Raw genomic sequence first — 19,101 nt, forward strand, 5'->3', positions numbered from 1 at the left:
AAGGAAAATGAAGGCAACTGAAAATCAGCTCTGCGAATCTGCAATTCATTCATATTATTCTCCCTTGCAATTCCCCTCTCATTTCCTCAGCTAATCGTCCACCGACCTTCCACACGCCACGGGACGGCCTGCAGACCTTTGTAGGTGAGAACTTTGTATACCAATTCACAGCCACGGACCCCGAGGGCTCAGCGCTGCTCTTTCAGCTGGAGACGGGGCCCCCCGGGGCCTCAATTTCCCCGGCCGGGCTTCTCATCTGGAAAGTGGACGAGGAGGAAATGAGCGGTTTTCAATTCACTGTGTCTGATGAGTGTGATGCCCAGAGCAGATTTACCGTGGAGGTGAGAGACTTTGAGAAACCAATGCTTGACTTTTTATGTTTAGGACGGAAATGAATTTCTGTGAAACGAGATGCAAACTTCAGTTTTGTAGAAATAATGATTCAAGTCTCCTCTGGGACGTCAAAAATGAAAATTTCCATGTTACTTCCTCACCCTCAAGTCATTCCAAAACTGTATGCTGTTATTTTTGTCAAATTAATTATCAACAGCGAACATTCTCAGCGTGTTATCGCTCTAGATTACTCGCAGGACTTTTTTTCGTGTCACTCGCACAAATAAAATCATCGCGTAATGCTTTCCTCCATTTTCTGATATCTTTTTATATGCTTTTCTTGTCTCCATTTTTTATATATTTTTATCAAATTAATTTTTACTCACATTTTGCATTTATTGAAAACATGAGATATTTCTCATTGTGCTTTCTAAAAGCTTAATATTATCTTTTTGTTTATTATATAAATATTTGTAATAATTAAAAAATAAAATGGAATTAATATATTTGTTGATAGATATTTTTTGTTTTTTATATAATTACTTACATTAAATTTTATTTTATATAATATTTTACCAGAATTTTTCCGCTTAAGTTGAATTTTATTTTTTTACTTGCACAGACATGATATCACATATTCACAGAAATTTAATTTAATATTTTTATTGAATAAACAATTTTATAATTTTATAACAAAATTGTAATTACAAAACTAATAGACGTAATTTATCCTTTTTGCATTTTTAGATTTTTTATACTTTCTTTTACTTTTGTTACTTTAAAAAAAAAAAAAGTTTGCTATTTTGAAATATTTATATAAATAAATATAAATAAATAAATAATTACATAATATTTTTGCTTTTGCTTTCAGGAATCAAAATTAGAAATGTCTCATGTTTTCAATAACTGCAAAATGCCAAATTAAATGTGTTTTTATTGATAAACTTTTTTTTTAAATATTTTTTATAAATGTTTATTAATTGAAACAAACAAATACATTTTAAAAATATGTAAATGTATATATTTTTAAATATTTAAATGTATAAATATTTTAAATATTAATTAAATATTTAGAATATTTATATATATAAATATTTTAAAATAGCAAACGTTTTAAAAATATTTTAACAAAAGTAAATTAATACAAAATTAATACATATTTCTAATTATAAAAATGTTTCATTTTTGTTCGTTTTTTAATTGATAAATGTAATTTTGTTTTTATAATTACAGTTATTTATTGTATATTATTCAACACTGTTTTTTTTTTTACTTTACAACTTTGAAAATTTAAATGAATACATATTTGTAATTATACATTTTTCATTGTGTTTAAATTGACAAATATAATTGTATTTTTTTATTTATAATTACAACTATTTATGAAATTTGATGAATCACGTATCTTGCTTTTTTCCAAAATAATTTTATGTCAGCATTTCATAATTCATTTATTTGTTTTAAATATTTAAAAAATTGCTTTAAATTGGTTATGTTTAATTTAATAAATATTTATAGTAAAATATGTAAATTTATACTAAAATATAATAATGATTGAAAATTGTTTATAAAAATACAATTTTTTTTAAAAAAGTAAAAAAATCTTTCTGAATATTTTTATATATATAAAAGTGTTTCATTTCCAGCAACAATCTAATTTTTCCAAAAAAAACTGCAAAAATGCACTGTTGTAGCATTACATCACATTTTATTGTGCGAGCTGAAGTAATAATTGTTAAAATTATGTTTTCCAAAATAATTTTATGTCAGCATTTCATTTTTTAACAAATATTTATAAACTTAATTTAAGAAATATTTATAATAATAAAAATGATCAAATTAAAAATGAAATTATAAAACTACAATTAAAGTCATTTTAAAATTCTTTCTGAAATAAAGTAACTTTATATATAAAAGTGTTTCCAGCAACAAGCTACTTTTTCCAATGAGCATTATTGTAGCATTACATAATGTTACATCATTGTGTTTTGTCTCATTTTATAGTGTGAGCTGAAGCAATAATGAAATATGCTCTCCTAAACCATTTTCTCCCTCATATACCACATTGGGAAATCTGATTCATTTCAGTAAATCAATTTGTTCATCGCTTTGCACAAAAGTGTCTCCAAAATGAATAAATGTAAATGCCTAGCTTGTATTTTCACATATTTAATACAGTGATTTACTTATAGAAAGATCTAATTAATCATTGAAACAGACTGGATTATTAGTCTTTCAAAGGCCTTTTTCCTACTTTTAACGACAAGTGATTGGCCTAAATGACAATAGACAAGTAAAAATGGTACTTTGTTTCATATGTACCATGGTAATCATTCAGTACCTTATTTTTAATAGTTTTTTGTAGAGATCTCAGTTATATCATGACATAAGGACAGCAGAACTCAGCTGCCCAGATTCTCCTGAGTCTTGTGTCACAGCAATGCGGTGCAACGAAAGACAGACGTCCTCTCCATCTCCTCTGTGGGCCCTAGATGGCTAACAAGCATCTGCTTCCTGCCTCCTAGCGCTTATTAAAGACTGTCTGAGTTTGAGAGATACAGTCGTTTGAGGACTGGAGAGAGAGAGACTGTGTGCAATTAGCAAAACTGCTGGGGGGAAAAAACATGACGTTTTGGGTCAGTTAGGTTCTTCAGATATTATAAAATAGGGTTGCAAATATATATTTATTGAATACAAAATGATATACAGTTGAGGTCAAAAGTTTACATACACCTTGCATACATACACATACACCAGTTAAACTGACGCTGTTCTTCAGAAAAATCCTTCAGGTCCCACAAATTCTTTTGTGTATTTGAACCCTTTATGATTTTGAGATTCATCTTTTCACACTGAGGACAACTGAGGGACTCATATGAAACTATTACAACAGATTTAAACGCTCACTGATGCTTCAGAAGGAGAAACGATGCATTAAGAGCCGGGGGGTGAAAACTTTTGAACCGAATGAAGATTTGTACATTTGTCTTATTTAGCCTAAATATCATATTTTTTTTTCATTTAGTACTGCCTTTCAGAAGCTACAGAAGATACTTACATGTTCCCCAGAAGGCAAAATATATTAAATTTACCCTGATCTTCAAATTCCAAAAGTTTTCACCCCCCGGCTCTTAAGGCATTGTGTTTTCTTCTGAAGCATCAGTGAGTGTTTGAGATTTCTGTAATAGTTGCGTATGAGTCCCTCAGTTGTCCTCAGTGTGAAAAGATGGATCTCAAAATCATACAGTCATTGTCACACAGTTCTGTCCATGTTTCCATTGTTACAGGTGTTGGTACGGCCATGTGGCTGCATGAACGGAGGGTCGTGTGTGACTAACATCAAGTATCCAGCGGGCAGCGGCGAGTACCTGTGCATGTGCCCGGCAGGTTTCAATGGCGACCGGTGCCAGGAAGTGCAGAACGAATGCAGCTCCAACCCGTGTGGAGCAGGAGTGTGTGTGGATCTGATCCATGGGTTTGAATGCCAGTGTCCTGCTGGACTCACAGGTAGTTCCATTCTCTTTCCTTTTCACCCAGAAATGAAAATTGCCCCATGATTTACTCACCCTCAAGCCATCCTAGGTGTATATGACTTTCTTCTTTCAGACAAATGTAATCAGAGTTGTATTAAAAATGTTTTGGCTCTTGCAAGCTTTATAATGGCAGTGAAAGGTGAAAAAGTGTTGTACATTAGGGCCTTCTGAAGTGAATCGATGTGTTTGTGTAAGAAAAATATCCTTATTAACAACTTTATAACTCAGAGTGATTTAGTGTTTTGAGGAAATCGTTTGAGTGAGTGATTCAATTACTTATAAGACTGTAACTTGATTTGTTTCTGAAAGAATCAGTGTTTTGAATAAATCGTTTGAGTGAATGATTCAATTACTTATAAGACTTTAGCTTGATTTGTTTTTTAAATTTCAATTTTGAATGAATCATTTGGTTGAATGATTAATTGGCTATCGCAATTAAGTTGCGATCACATTTACTGTTTTCACATGTGAAATCCTTTAATTTCTAGAGAAATCCATGTGAACTCACAAGACAATCACTTGATTCAAACTTTTGACTGTCACTTAATTTGTTTCTGAAAGAATCAGTGTTTTGAATAGATCGTTTGAGTGAATGATTCAATTACTTATAAGACTAGCTTGATTTGTTTCTGAAAGAATCAGTGTTTTGAACAAATCGTTTGAGTGAATGATTCAATTACTTATAAAACCATAACTTTTGTGTTGGAAAGAATCAGTGTTTTGAACAAATAATTTGAGTGAATGATTCAATTACTTATAAGATTGTAACTTTATAAGTTTTTAAAAGAATCAGTGTTTTGTACAAATCGTTTGAGTGAATGATTCAGTTACTTATAAGACTGTAGGTTGATTTGTTTCTGAATGAATCTGTGTTTTGAACAAATCGTTTGAGTGAATGATTCAGTTACTTATACGACTGTAGGTTGATTTGATTTTGAATGAATCTGTGTTTTGAATAAATCGTTTCAGTGAATGATTTAATTACTTATAAGACTGTAGGTTGATTTGTTTTTGAATGAATCTGTGTTTTGAATAAATCGTTTGAGTGAATGATTTAATTACTTATAAGACCATAACTTTTGTGTTGGAAAGAATCAGTGTTTTGAACAAATAATTTGAGTGAATGATTCAATTACTTATAAGATTGTAACTTTATAAGTTTTTAAAAGAATCAGTGTTTTGTACAAATCGTTTGAGTGAATGATTCAGTTACTTATAAGACTTTAGCTTGATTAATTTCTGAAAGAATCTGTGTTTTGACAATCGTTTGACTGAAGGATTCATTGATTACAGCATTTAAGGCGTGGTCACATTTACTGTTTTTACATGTCAAATCCATTAATTTCTATAAAAATCAATGTAAACCAACCCAAGAGGAGACTAGTTTTCCTTTGCTGTAAACAAAACGTGGTTTTCGCGAGACTACCATATTCTCACTATAGCTTACGCTACACCTACATCCTATGTTATCCGCTAGAACGCAACACACTCGCAAATGCGTGTACGACAATTTGCAGAAGCTAGAGATTGTGGTTTTAAATATAGATATTTTTCTTACATAAATGCATTGATTCAGAAGGCGTTTATTATGTGGAGCGCTTTTTATGATGGATAAATGTACTTTATTGGACTTCAAAACTTCAACACCCATTCACTGCCATTAAAAAGCTTGCAAGAGCCAGAACATTTTTTAATCTAACTCAGAAAGTATTTGTACGAAAGAAGAAAGTCATATACACCTAGGAATGCTTTAAGGGTGAGTAAATCATGAGGGAATTTTCACTTTTTTGGTGAACTTTCCCTTTAACTTTTCAGGAGATTTAGCTAGAACTGCAATTATAGCTCACTTTCCTATATGTTAATACATTATATTGACATTAACATAAATCCACATGGAACAATTAAGAGTTATGACTAAGGTTTTATTCTTTTTCTCACATTATTGCTCTTGTACTTCATCCTTGGATCAATATTTTATATTTATTCGTGTATGTGTGTGCATTTTTTTTTTTCTTTATTGATTTCGTAGCAGATCCTCTAAATAAGCACAAACTCTTGGCTCCGTTTCATTCTTTGATCCAATTACAAAGTCGTGTTTTGCCAAAACCCATTCCTAGTTATGAGCGAGAAGATCAGCTCATTTAGTTTCTCCAGGCTTGAAAGCCACCGAGTGCATGTGGGTGAAAACAAAAGACTCAAAAGCAACAAACGCTCCTGTCTGGAAATTTCAAAAAAGTCAGAAGCTGAACTGTTGATGCTTTCACACAGCGTCTATTCTGAGATCGGTGGTTGAAATCTCCTCGCTGCCGATGTGTGAATTAGTCTTTCCCGGCTGAATGCAATTCCTGTTGTGTCTTGAAGTTAAAATGTGAAGCTCTTCTGTCAAGACTGAAGCCTTTTACCTTTCTTTTTACCTTGGTCAGAGACTTTGTCCATTTCCACTAATGGCGATGCTTGCGTGAGATAAACCGACACTGCTGATTGGATAAAAGTTTGTGTTTTGCTGTGGCTTGCAATGCTTTGGGCTTTTGCAGATGGTTTGGACATTATTAAAGACCCTGTTCAAACACATTTCTAAGAGAAGCCACAAACAATACAAATAAAAAAAAATGGACAAATGCCCAGCAGCTACTGAATCCACACAGAGGAAAGAGTATCTGTACGCTGTTCTGCTGCTGGGAGTAGTAAACAGGCCAAAACACAGTGATGAATCGACTCCGAAATGTTTTATCTTTGCTGAAAGCAGTGTTTGGTGTGGCCACTTGATGTTTTAGCAGAGAAAAGAAGTGGAGGAAATTATTATCTTCCTCTATAAACAATGCTTCACCACAATTTTATTGTTTTCCTTAGTATTTGAATTTCAAATGTGCTGCCGCCTTAAAGTTCTGCGTCTGAGAAGTGTGTTTGGACACAAAGTTTAACTGTAAATAAGAGTTTAAAATGAAATACAAAGTGTTTTTTCAAAGGTTTGAAGCATAATGTTGGCTCTAAAGCTATTGTTTTTCACAGACAGTGACAATAATAATCATAAACGTACCTACCTGCATAAGTAATCGCTGTGCTTTCGCTATCACAATTTAATGAAAATTATTTATAGCAGGTTAAACAAATGTGTTAGTATTGAATAACTTACGTTTTATACACAATGTCGTCAGTTACATCATGTATTTCTACTCCCGCTAATAAGAATAGTTCAAAAGACTTGAGTAGAAACTGTCACACCTCTCTGAGGAGCACACAGTAGTTGTGTTTTGTTCCTGAGTGAATCATTTCGTTTGAATGAATCATTTGAGTGACTGATTCAAATACTTATAAGTAGGGGTGGGTACCATTAGAATATTATCAATTTCGATTCCGATTCTTTTCAATTAGCAAGCAAGGTCCCGGCAGATCGCTAGGTTGAGTCCTCACAGATGAAAAAGAAAAAAAGAACTGCATACAGGAATCCATAGGCAGAATCAAAATTTTAATTTCACAAGAAATATCCGATGCCTGACCTTAAGTAACCAATTCTGGAATCGGAATCGATTTCCGATACCCAACCCTACTTATAAGACTGTGACTTGATTGAAGAATCAGTCTTTTGAGTGAAGCGTTTGAGTGAATAATTCAGTAAAGGCCATAACTTGATTGGTTTCGAAAGAATCAGTGTTTTGAGCAAAACGTTTGAGTGAATAATTCAATAATTTATAAGATTGTAACTTAATTTGTTTCGGAAAGAATCAGTGTTTTGAGCAAAACGTTTAAGTGAATAATTCAATAACTTATAAGACTGCAACTTGATTTGTTTCGGAAAGAATCAGTGTTTTGAGAGAATAGTTTGAGTGAGTGAGTAATTGAGCGATTACCGCATTAAAGGTGCAGTTTTTGCACATGAAATCCATTAATTTCCATGGAAATCCATGTAAATGTCAACTTATAAGGCAGTCACTTAATTCAAACTTATAAGACAGTCACTTAATTTGTTTCTGAATGAATCATTGGTTTGAATGAATCGTTTGAGTGAAAGATTCATTCATTACCGCATTATAGGTGTGGTCACGTTTACTGTTTTCACATGTGAAGTCCATTAATTTCTATAGAAATCCATGTGAACTTATAAGACAGTCATTTGATTCAAACTTATAAGACAGAATCACTGTTTTGAACAAATCATTTGAATGAATGATTCAATTACTTATAAGACCATAGCTTTATTTGTTTCTAAAAGAATTAGTGTTTTAAGTGAACTGTTTGAGTGAATGATTCAATTACTTAAAAGACAGTAAATTGATTAGTTTCTGAAAGAATCAGTCTTTTGAACAAATCATTTGAGTGAATGGTTCATTGATTACCGCATTAAATGTGCGGTCACATTAACCATTTTTGTGTGCAAAATCAATGCATTTCTATAAAAATCCACATGAACTTAGAACAGTCATTTGATATGTTTCTTAAAGGATCAGTGTTTTGAACAAATCGTTTGAGTGAATGAATCAATTACCTATAAGACTGTAAATTGATATATTTCTAAAAAAAAAAAAATCAGTGGTTTGAATGAATCGTTTGAGTGAAAGATTCATTCATTACCGCATTATAGGTGTGGTCACATTTACTGTTTTCACATGTAAAGTCCATTAATTTCTATAGAAATCCATGCAAACTTATAAGACAGTCATTTGATTCAAACTTATAAGACAGAATCACTGTTTTGAACAAATCATTTGAATTAATGATTCAATTACTTATGACTATATCTTTATTTTTTTTAAAAGAATCAGTGTTTTGAGAGAATCGTTTGAGTGAATGATTCAATTACTTATAACACAGTAACTTGATTTAGTTTCTGAAAGAATCAGTGTTTTAAACAAATCGTTTCAGTCGTGCGAATGATTCAATTACTAGATAGTAACTTGGTTTCTGAAAGAATCAGTGTTTTGAATGAATCGTCTGAATGAATGATTCATTGATTACAGCATTAAAAGTGTGGTTATGCATGCAAAATCCATTCATTTCTATAAATAATCCACATGAATTTCTTGTGAGATAGATTCTACATGCAGATTTTGCAGCGGGATCAATTTTGCAATTTTGCTGCTTACTGGCATAACAATGTAATGTATAAACAGATACAGATACAGTCTACACACATTTCATAATAATAAAATAATGATTTTTTTTGTGTTTGCAGGTGCCACGTGTCAGGAGGATGTGAATGAGTGTGAGAGAGGACCGTGTTTTCCTGGTGTCAGGTGTGTGAATGGCTTCGGCTCCTTCAGGTGCGGCCCCTGCCCTCGGGGCCTGGAGGGAGATGGGATCTCCTGCAAAGGTAGGAAAATTACATTTCCTCCCAAAGCGCATCTACTTCTGAAAAGGAGTCTTTTCCTAAGAAGTTAAACAGTCCCAAACAAAATGTGACCTCAGTTTTGTTGTACACACAAAAAAGGGGAAAACAGTTTTCTTTTCTTGTTTCTCGTTCACCCGCAGATGTCAAAGCAGCACAATCCTGCAGTTCTCCCCAGAGTTTACTTCAGGGAATGCAGGGCTTTTCATTTCAAAGCATCAAGGTCTCCGCTTGAGTGCTTCCCTGTATAATATGCTCACAGAATTGCTAAACAGAAGTCAAAATAGTGTATTTCAATAAAGTAATGGCTACATCATATTTTGGCTTGTTATAAAGGTTTATTTTTCAATATTTTTAACTTTTAAAAATGAAATGTAATTTTTATGGTGAGATTTAAAACACAAAATCTGAAAATAAATTAATTGTATGCATTTTAAACTGTCAAATTTGTATCAAATCAGAATCTATTGTCATCAAGCCTTTTATAAACCTTGGACCTTAAAGCTCAGTGATTAGTTATTTGTGTTTTACAAAACATTGTTTGTCTTTGCACTGTTGCCCAAGAGGCTCCTCACAGCTGTTTTCCATCTTCCTCCATGCGCCTTGACAAAATGCTCTGCAAATGTCTTTTGACCATAATCTGCAAGCGATAAACCCTCGTTCAGGGGAGCTCTGTGTTCACGGTTTCCTCCATCAGAGGGACAGAGATTTGATGACTCCTTCATCCAAGTCCCGGGCCTCTATTACAAACACAATCTGTCTGATTGCAGCATACAGAAATACAACAGAGCAGCGAGAGCTGGATCTGCCACCCTGCTTTGATTATGACCAGCAGAACCGCGGGAGGGAGAGCAATACAATCCAGATGGCACAAGATAGTTATCCACCTTGTGCACACAGTCTCCATGCCAGACTCTGTGCTTGTCCAGAGATAATTGGTAAAACAGCTCCTCGGTAGTTTCTGTGTTGCGAGAGAGAGAGAGACGGTGAGGAAGTGAACTTCCTCACATCTCTGGTGTGTGGATTTTCTGACAAGCCGAGGAGACGACAGCCTTAGCTCTGAAACTGTTCTATGAAGAACATTTCACAGCTAGAGCAGTTGTTGTATCAGGCCGAGTACGGCACAAGATGTTGAATGTCTTCAAAACTGAAAAAGAACCAAAAAGATCTTCAGTAGGGATGTGCCCAAATAGTGAAATTCGGAAAGACACGGAAAACCAATAACGCGTTCTACAGAGCCACTAAAAGAACATGGTTAGCCGCTTAAGTCTCAGTCGTTTAATTCTCCTGCGTTTTCTTCAGCAGAAACCAACGTAAAAGTTGAACCACAAGATTGTGATTCATTTCATTTTCATGTGCATCTCTCAACCACAGGCAGTTTTAATAATGGTCCTTCCTAAACATAGTCATGTAACCAAAATTTTAGACGGTTTGTGATATTTAGGTGGGCGACACATCTTACCCCACTCTCTCCTGTCCTTTATTCAGCACTTGTGGCATCAGTAGCAAAAGCTGTCGAGTTGATTTTAAATCATTTCACTCTCTCTCTTTTTCATCAGTGCCAGCAAGATTGGTCACATCTCGTCCCATCACCTCTCACGCTGTCACCTCATCCGTGCCTCCCGTGGTGCGGCCCATCAGCAAAATGCCCGTCCCCCTTTCTAAAACGACCTCCACTCACCTCCCGCCGGAGTCCAACGAAGCTCCAAGCAAGACCTCGGTCACCAAAGCCGCCACCAGCACGAGTCAGAGAACTGGCAAGTAGTTGTTTCTATTGTTCTGTCGCTACATGTCCACAGATGGCCAGGAAACAAAACCGTGAGGGTTTCGTTCGGAGCCAAATCGCCCACTGCTGGTGTCATGACATTGCAGAAAACGATTCTTTGTCTTTCCCTGACACAGCGTGATGTCCCTTCAATCCCCCTAGAGTCATTTCCTGCGCTGGGTTTTTTGTGTGTGTGATGTTCCCAGGAAATGACTTTCCTCCAGCTGCTAAGCACAAAGCAAGACAAGGCCTGCTGGCGTGCCTTTGTGCTCGCACCTCTTACCCTCTCTTCTTGGTATAATGCCTGAAATTAGCGATTCTAATTAGCCATGCCGGGCATTCAGGCTCTCTGTGAAACTCGAAAGAGCAAGGTTAGGTAAAGGACGTCTCTCACTCTCTATTTGGAAGAGTGATAGTCAAGAGACACACAGTCAGATCTGTTTGGTACTGCATGTAGAATCCCAAAGGAAAATGCAATTACAAATCTCTGTAATAGCTCTGTAGTGCAATGAGATGCAAATGAGATTTTCAGTTAGGTCTCAGATTTCTCATTTTAGAGGAGACACTCTAAAAATTAATACTGGCTCTTATTCTCAGGAGAAAACTAAAAACTAAAAAGCAGGAGATGAAAACAAAATTTCAATTTGACCCCATCAAATCATTGTCTCGGAGAAATAACTAAGATGTTTAAAAAGATTTTCTAAGATAATCGTTTTAGTAGTCTTCTCTAGAGTGAAAAAGATCTGATGTCCCAAATTCTGCTCACATTTGCCAAGATATCAGAGTCTTCAATCCTTACGAACAATATGAACTTTTCAGCCAATTCGTGTTGACATCTTAAGCTCTAGAGGTGAAATTACTGGGGTATTTTCCTTAGGACGTAACAAATGTCTCAGTTTGATCCCCTCACTGGTGTCTAGGAGAGAAACAACTGAGATATTAAAAAGATCATTGAAAAAACCTATGTCTTCTCGAGACTTTGGAAAGAAATCTCAACAATATCTCAAACTGCTCTCACATTTGCCAAGATGCAAGTTTGCAGTCAAAAGTCAAAGAGTCCGAAAATTCTTGTTGCCATCTTAAATTCTAAAGACACATGCAAGATTACTGCAAGATCAGTTTAACCCCCTCACTGGTGTCTACCCTGGTGAAAAAAACAGCATATGCTGGTAGGTAGGTTTTGATGCTGGTTTAAGCTGGTCCTTTGCTGGTTTATGCTGGTGTTCTTTGCTGGTTCATGCTGGTCCTTGACCAGCAACATGACCAGCAAAAACCAGCAAAGGACCAGCTTAAACCAGCATCAAAACATACCTACCAGCATATGCTGTTTTTTTCACCAGGGTAGGAGAAGCAACTGAGATATTAAAGAGACCTCCTGAGGAAAAAAAAAAAAAACTCTGTCTTTTTGAGAGTTTGTAAAGAGATCTCAACAATGTCTCAAACCGCTCTCACATTTGCCAAGACATTAGTTTGCAATCAAAAGACAAAGAATCTAGTATGAGCTCCAGTGTTGCTCGCCAAATTCTTGTTGTCATCTTATATTCTAGAGACACGTGCAAGATTACGGCAAGATCAATTTAACCCCCTCACTGGTGTCTAGGAGAAGCAACTGATATATTAAAGACACCTCCTGAGGAGAAAAAAAAAAACCTGTCTTCTCAAGAGTTTGGAAGGGATTTCAAAATTTCTTAAATTGCCCTCACATTTGCCAAGACATTAGTTTGCAATCAAAAGTCAAAGAATTCGGTATGAGCTTCAGGACTGCTCGCCAAATTCTTGTTGCCATCTTAAATTCCAAAGACACAGGCAAGATTACTGCAAGATCAATTTAATTACCTCACTGGTGTCTAGGAAAAGCAGAAGTCTCCATTTTATCCTTACTAAAAGAGAAGTTTTAAAGTGATCTCCTGAGGAAAAAAAGCCAAAGTAATCTTACACATGTCTTCTGAGCTTTGGAGGAGATCTCAACAATGTCTGAATGTCAAGGTACCGACTTCTGCATTCAACATTTTAAGATCTTAATATGAACTCCAAAATTTCTCATCAAATTCTTAGGTCAACTTGCCTGGTTTTTTGGAATTTTGGAGTTCATATTAAGATCTTAAAATGTTAAATGCAGAAGTCGGTACCTTGACATTCAGACATTGTTGAGGAAACAATGATTAGGAAAAAGATTCTTTTCAATTGGAGGTTTGTTCTTTTCCTTACAACAGGCCTGTCAAAGACAAAGACACAAGGAATAGAGGACACAAGTCATGAGACCTATGTTTATGGCACTTTGTTGCAAATAGCTCAGGGGCCTAACAATATTTGCTGGGACTGGCACAACAGGCCCCTGGAGGACATCAGGATGGGGAATGTAAATTGGCTTTATGGCTCCACTCCCTCTCCTCATCTTCCCTCTCGTCTCCCTTTCACTCCCTCAGGTTATGTCCTCTGGGAATAAAATGGAAAGAAAGAAAGATGAAACATCAACCAGAGAGACTTGAGGGGGTTCCCAGGGAATATTTGTACTCTAACCAGCTTTGCAAAGACATATTTGAAGCCTTTTGTCTTTTATTTTATTACCACAATGTCATCTTTCAATATTTGCCTCAACATTTTTCTTGATTTTCTTCTGCAACAGTTATTTTAGAGAAATAGAAAGAGAGACAAATGAGACTCTAGGGCTATAAAATTAACATGGATAGCCACTGCTGAATCCCAATTCCAGTCTAAGAGAAACCACAGAGATATTCAAGAAATCTGTTTTGGAATTGTCTCATAATTGAATGATTCAGTGCAATGTTTCTCTCACTCTATGCAAAGAACATTTTAATTTTACAAACTAAAAGGGTCACTGTAGATGGGGGACCCCTTATAATTGTTTTGAATTGCTGTCTGTTTTAAAGGTTATTACCAATGTAGAAATATCCATTAATAGGATCCCAAAAGAGACTCGTACATTTGAGTTACTGTGTGCTACAAACCCAAAGATTAAATTAATTCCATCGTTCTCAGGTACTCTGGCCGTCCTTTTGTAAATACTAATTGAAAATGAAATTAGACAGTGTCCCCGACGGCCAATTGTCCCCAGGCTGCACTCGAAGCAATTTAAACAATACGTCTCCTTGTATTGTGTTGAACCCTCATTTGCACTTAACTTTCTTGTCTCTGACATAATTAATGCAGGAAAGGAAACAAAAGGATTGAGATGGAGGACTAGGGGGGATTTGTAAAGTCCACAGAGATTTGCTATCCCATGAGTCATCTTTTCCGAAAGGTAGATAAGGCCAGAGTTTGAGGAACAGGGACAAATAGCCGCTCCACGGAGAACCGCTATCATCCTTGGGAGCACCTCATCTCTTGCTAATATAGTCTTGCCGGCTTGCAAATTGCATGCCATCACACTTATGGAGGAAGATGAGATGGCAAGCAGAGGGGATGCAAGCTGTCACCCACCTCGGCCGATAAATCCTGTCGTTGTCTAAGGGATTTGCGCTGACCTTGCGGAAATGGGACAAAAAGCCCGGGCAATAACCCTTGATATGTGTAATCACAGGGCCGATAAATCTATTTTTAATGGAAGACAGCTGCTAACTCTTTCATCTTTCTCTGCTCCACTGGCAGAGGGCAGGCTTCTTGTTTTATTTGACACGGCACGTGACGCTCGACAGAACAGGTGCGTGCGTCTGGGTGATTGTGAGCAAGATGAGGGCGTACTTACTTAATAAAATATGGCGATGTGACGCCATATACTGCTGCAAAAAATTTTCTGCATGCTCCAAAAGTGCTCCTGTAACCTATGTGGTGGGATAAAAAGGGCACTGGTTTGTTTGGTGGTGTGTAAAACAATGGGGTGATTTTTAGTCACAGGAAATGAGGTAAAAATTTCACGGTATTGCTTCACATTTTCTGACTTCAGCACATCTTCCCTAGTGTATGAACGAGACCTCAATTTCCCTGCATAGCTAATCCTTCACCAGTCTGTTTCCGTCGGGTAACTTGTAGGCTGCGGAGGCCATGTGAGAATTGTAGGAGTTGAAGGTTAAATCACGGGAGGACACAGATCCTAAATGCACATCAATCTCCTATTAAAATGCTAATAAGTAAATGCTAACCATCTAAAATCCAATGTTTCTTCACGGTGCAGGTTTCCCCAAAGGACTAAACGTGACATCCAAGTGTGCAAGTAGGCCGTGTTTTCCAGGTGTTCAGTGCATTGACCTTCGGCTGCCCTATACTGGCTATGTCTGTGGAAGATGTCCACCAGGGTACCAAGGCAATGGGCGCACCTGCACGAAACAATCAAAACATAGTAGTAAGTACTTTTTGAAATTAACATTGCAGTCTTTCATCAACACAAAACTAACTTTAAAAGTTGGTGCATCCTCATGAAGACTTACATTTTAGCTTTGTTTAAAAAGAAGTCTGTCGCTGTTTTCCTCTTCAATCCTTTTTTAATCCTCCTTGTTTCATCTCCCAAAAGCGCAGAGCTCCAGTAATTAGAGAAAAACATAACGAACAGGAAACAAGCCTGTTGTAATCCTCAGAATGCGACAGGTGCTTTGATACGGTTGATAAGTGAGACCTGGAAACGTCTAATGCTCAGCCATGCACAGGCTGCGGCTCGGTGGTTGCTGACCCACAGTGTGTTTTTGGCTGACGAGTATAGGGAACCGAAAGAGACAGTAAGGAATTAGGGAAAGAATGTGTAAACTCATTTAGATAGGGGATGAAGACAGTGAGGAAGAGTTAACAGAAAACTGGGTTTTTAACAGAGCAGCAGGGTTTTTTCCTCTGTTTTTTGCTCTTTGATTCTTCTTTTATATTTTAAAAAAGCAAAACTACCAGACTGCATCTTATCCCTTCTTATCCCCGGAGTACAGTATGTTACATTTCACTCAGTGGAAATGTTGTTAGACTTCTTAATCTGTTCCTTTGCTTGAAAAATCCCTTGAATACATTTTCCTAGGTTGCAGTATCGCAGCACGACGGTAAAAGCCTTCAGAGCGGGGTAATGACTTTTAATGCATTTTTCTCTGTGAATGGGCCACTGTTGGAATCATTCCTAATAGCGCCGTTATCAGGAGTGAATCCATGAGCAGCCACAGTGGGAACTAGAAAAGAAACAGCTTCATTTTGCAAGCTAATTCCCTTATTGTCGCCACATGCATTCCAGATTCTTACACACTCAGAAACAACTGTGTCTCTCTGTTGTTAGGATTGAGTCTTTGTTCCCTGCTTGTGGATGAGAGACAAAATAAATCTCGTCACACGGCCACAGCGACAATCCGTTGTTTATGAGTAAATATACCAGCACCACCATGAGGTTTTAAGCTAGTACTGAGCATCATTGCATCATATAGTTGAGGTCAAAAGTTTACATACACCTTGTAGCATCTGAAAAATGTTAATTATTTGACCAAAATAAGAGGGATCATACAAAATGCATGTTATTTTTTATTTAGTACTGACCTGAAAAAGATATTTCACATAAAAGACATTTACATATAGTCCACATATAGCTGAATTTATAAAAATGACCCTTTTTAAAAGTTTACATACACTTAATTCTTAATACTGTGTTGTTATCTGAATGTTCAACAGCTGTTTTGTTAGTTATAGTCATTCACGAGTCCCTTGTTTGTCCTGAACAGTTAAACTGCCCACAGATTCTTTGGTTTTTCAGCATTTTTGTATATGGCTGTATGATTTTGAGATCCATCTTTTCACAGGACAACTGAGGGACTCATATGCAACTATTACTGAAGGTACAAACACTCGCTGATGCTTCAGAAGGAAAAACGATGCATTAAGAGCCAGGAGTGAAAACTTTTGAACAGAATTAAGATGTGTACATTTTTCTTATTTTGCCAAAATGTCATTTTTTTTTTAATATAGTACTGACCTTCAGAAGCTACAGATGATACTTGCATGTTTTCCAGAAGACAAAATATGTTCAATTTAGCCTGATCTTCAGATTCCAAAAGTTTTCACACCGTGGCTCTTAATGCATTGTGTTTCCTTCTGAAGCATCAATGAGCATTTAAATCTGCTGTAATAGTTGCATATGCATATGCATATGTCTCTTAGTTGTCCTCAGTGTAAAAAGATGGATCTCAAAATCATACAGTCATTGCTGGAAAGGGTTCAAATACACAAACATGCTGAAAAAAACAAAGAATTTGTGGGGCCTGAAGCATTTTTCTGAGGTTTAACTGTTCAGGAAAAACAAAGAATCATTTAGGTAACAAAGTATTAAGGACCAAGTGTATGTAAACTTTTGAACAGGGTTATTTTTATAAATTCAACTATTATTTTCTCTTGTGGACTATATGTAAATGTCTTTTATATATCTTATTCAAAACAATACTTTTGTATGATCCCTTTTTTTTTTTTGGTCAAACATTTTGCCGATTCTGTAAGGTGTAGAAACTTTATACCTCAACTGTATCTGCACTTCTGGTGGTCTCATTGTATAAAATCTTTAAAGGTCTGTTCAAGATATCTACAGGATGTTGGTAAATCATAACTGTAGAATATGCTATCAATTCCCATTTTGGTGTCCTTCTTTTTTTGCTTGGTAATGAGCCATACCATGTACAAGCTTTTTAAAGTTATATTAAAAGTTTTTACTGTTCACATGCTTGACAAGTTGCTTTTCTTCTTGCATAATATGCATTTCCTCTCAACTAGCACCCCGCTACTCACCACAACTGACCCAAGCCAAGAACAACCTTCCCCATGTCTCCCACGGCTTCCCCCATCTGCACCTCCCCGTCCTTCCATTCAGGCACCCTCAGAGACGCCTATCCTCACCAGCGAGGGCCCCACAGCATCAGGCCACCACTCGCATCCCCCTCCCGCCAACCTTTCCACCTGTCATAGGGAAAGGGGAGTTGGTGCTGACAGCAGGACACACACCCGACTCAACCAGCAGCAGGGATCAACTCCTCTCTCACTCTAACAATCAACTGAACGTTCTTCCGAGTCTAGAGGAGCAAGATGCTTCATTTAAAGTCTCGACAGGTGGATTTGCAGACATCACGCCTGGAAAAGTCACTTTACCTCACACTTCAAGGCATGTTGAGACACTCAGGAAGTCTCCACAGCAGTCCAGTCTGGTTACAATTACCCGACCTCGACCTTGGACACCTTCAGATGACCAGAAACCCCTAACGGCAGCCCTAACCTCCCTTTCCTTCTCCTTATCGGAGTCTGAGTTCTCCGCAGATGGAGGCCTTGGAGCCGGAATCCAAGACCCCTATGAGACACAACCACTCCCCCAGGAGAGCTTCACCTACCTTGGTGAACAAAGTCCAACCCAAACTCTGGACAACCAACCAACTCTTAAGAACAATAGACTCCAAAGCAAGAGCAAAAATGTGGTTGTCCTAGAGGAGAGAAGTTTCACCTGTGCAAATGCCCCTTGCTACCCAGGAGTCCACTGTGAGCTTGCAGAGGATGGGCAACCCAGATGTGGACGGTGTCCTTCGGGGTACACTGGAAATGGGCGAATGTGCAGAGGTAATTTAAAATGCATAGATGACTATTCTTCAATATCCATTGACGAGTTAGTCCTGTGAGTCCGACATTAGAGATTTGTCCAAGACATAAATTACATGCAGGGGTGTCCAAACTCGGTCCTGGAGGGCAAGTGTCCTGCAGAGTTTAGGTCCAGCTTGCCTTAACACACCTGCCTGGAAGTTTCTACTATGCCTAGTAAGACCTAGTAAGAGCTAGTTCGGGTGTGTTTAATTAAGGTTGGAGCTAAACTCTGCAGGACATTGTCCCTCCAGGACCAAGTATGGACATCCCTGTTTTAGGGGTTCAACTTCTTGTTGGAGCAGTACCTTACATTTTTTTCTTATTCACATCTAAAATGTGCATAATAGTACCTTAAAGTAGTTGTCCCTTTACAGCTGCCCCAGTGACAAGTGGTTGTACCCCTAAAGTTAAAATGTCTGCACATTTTTTTTTCTAAGAATGTAGAGAAGAATGGTCTGACTGACATTGGAAGTGACCAACCACATGCCATTTCAGAGATGATTTAAAACTGATATCTTAGTAATACCTGGCAAATTTTAGAGAATCCAGTGATTAGTTGTTCCTTAAAAGTACTCATTTTATCAAACTGGTATATTCCAGGTAAAATTATGAACACT

General features: G+C 36.7%; 1 protein-coding gene across 3 annotated transcripts in view; it reads left to right on the plus strand.

Annotated features, from left to right (window-relative positions):
* The window catches only part of si:ch211-246m6.5 (von Willebrand factor D and EGF domain-containing protein), a 92,639-nt gene that overhangs the window by 64,579 nt on the left and 8,959 nt on the right, over positions 1 to 19,101 (plus strand). For all 3 annotated transcript variants that reach the window (XM_051094958.1, XM_051094959.1, XM_051094960.1), the window contains exons 17-22: positions 91 to 341; positions 3,621 to 3,840; positions 9,037 to 9,174; positions 10,749 to 10,946; positions 15,087 to 15,254; positions 17,633 to 18,463. In XM_051094958.1, coding sequence (XP_050950915.1) covers positions 91 to 341; positions 3,621 to 3,840; positions 9,037 to 9,174; positions 10,749 to 10,946; positions 15,087 to 15,254; positions 17,633 to 18,463 — 1,806 coding nt within the window. The remainder of the gene's footprint in view (positions 1 to 90; positions 342 to 3,620; positions 3,841 to 9,036; positions 9,175 to 10,748; positions 10,947 to 15,086; positions 15,255 to 17,632; positions 18,464 to 19,101) is intronic.

This window comes from Labeo rohita, chromosome 22 (genome assembly GCF_022985175.1).
Source record: "Labeo rohita strain BAU-BD-2019 chromosome 22, IGBB_LRoh.1.0, whole genome shotgun sequence".
Classification (NCBI taxonomy): Eukaryota; Metazoa; Chordata; class Actinopteri; order Cypriniformes; family Cyprinidae; genus Labeo; species Labeo rohita.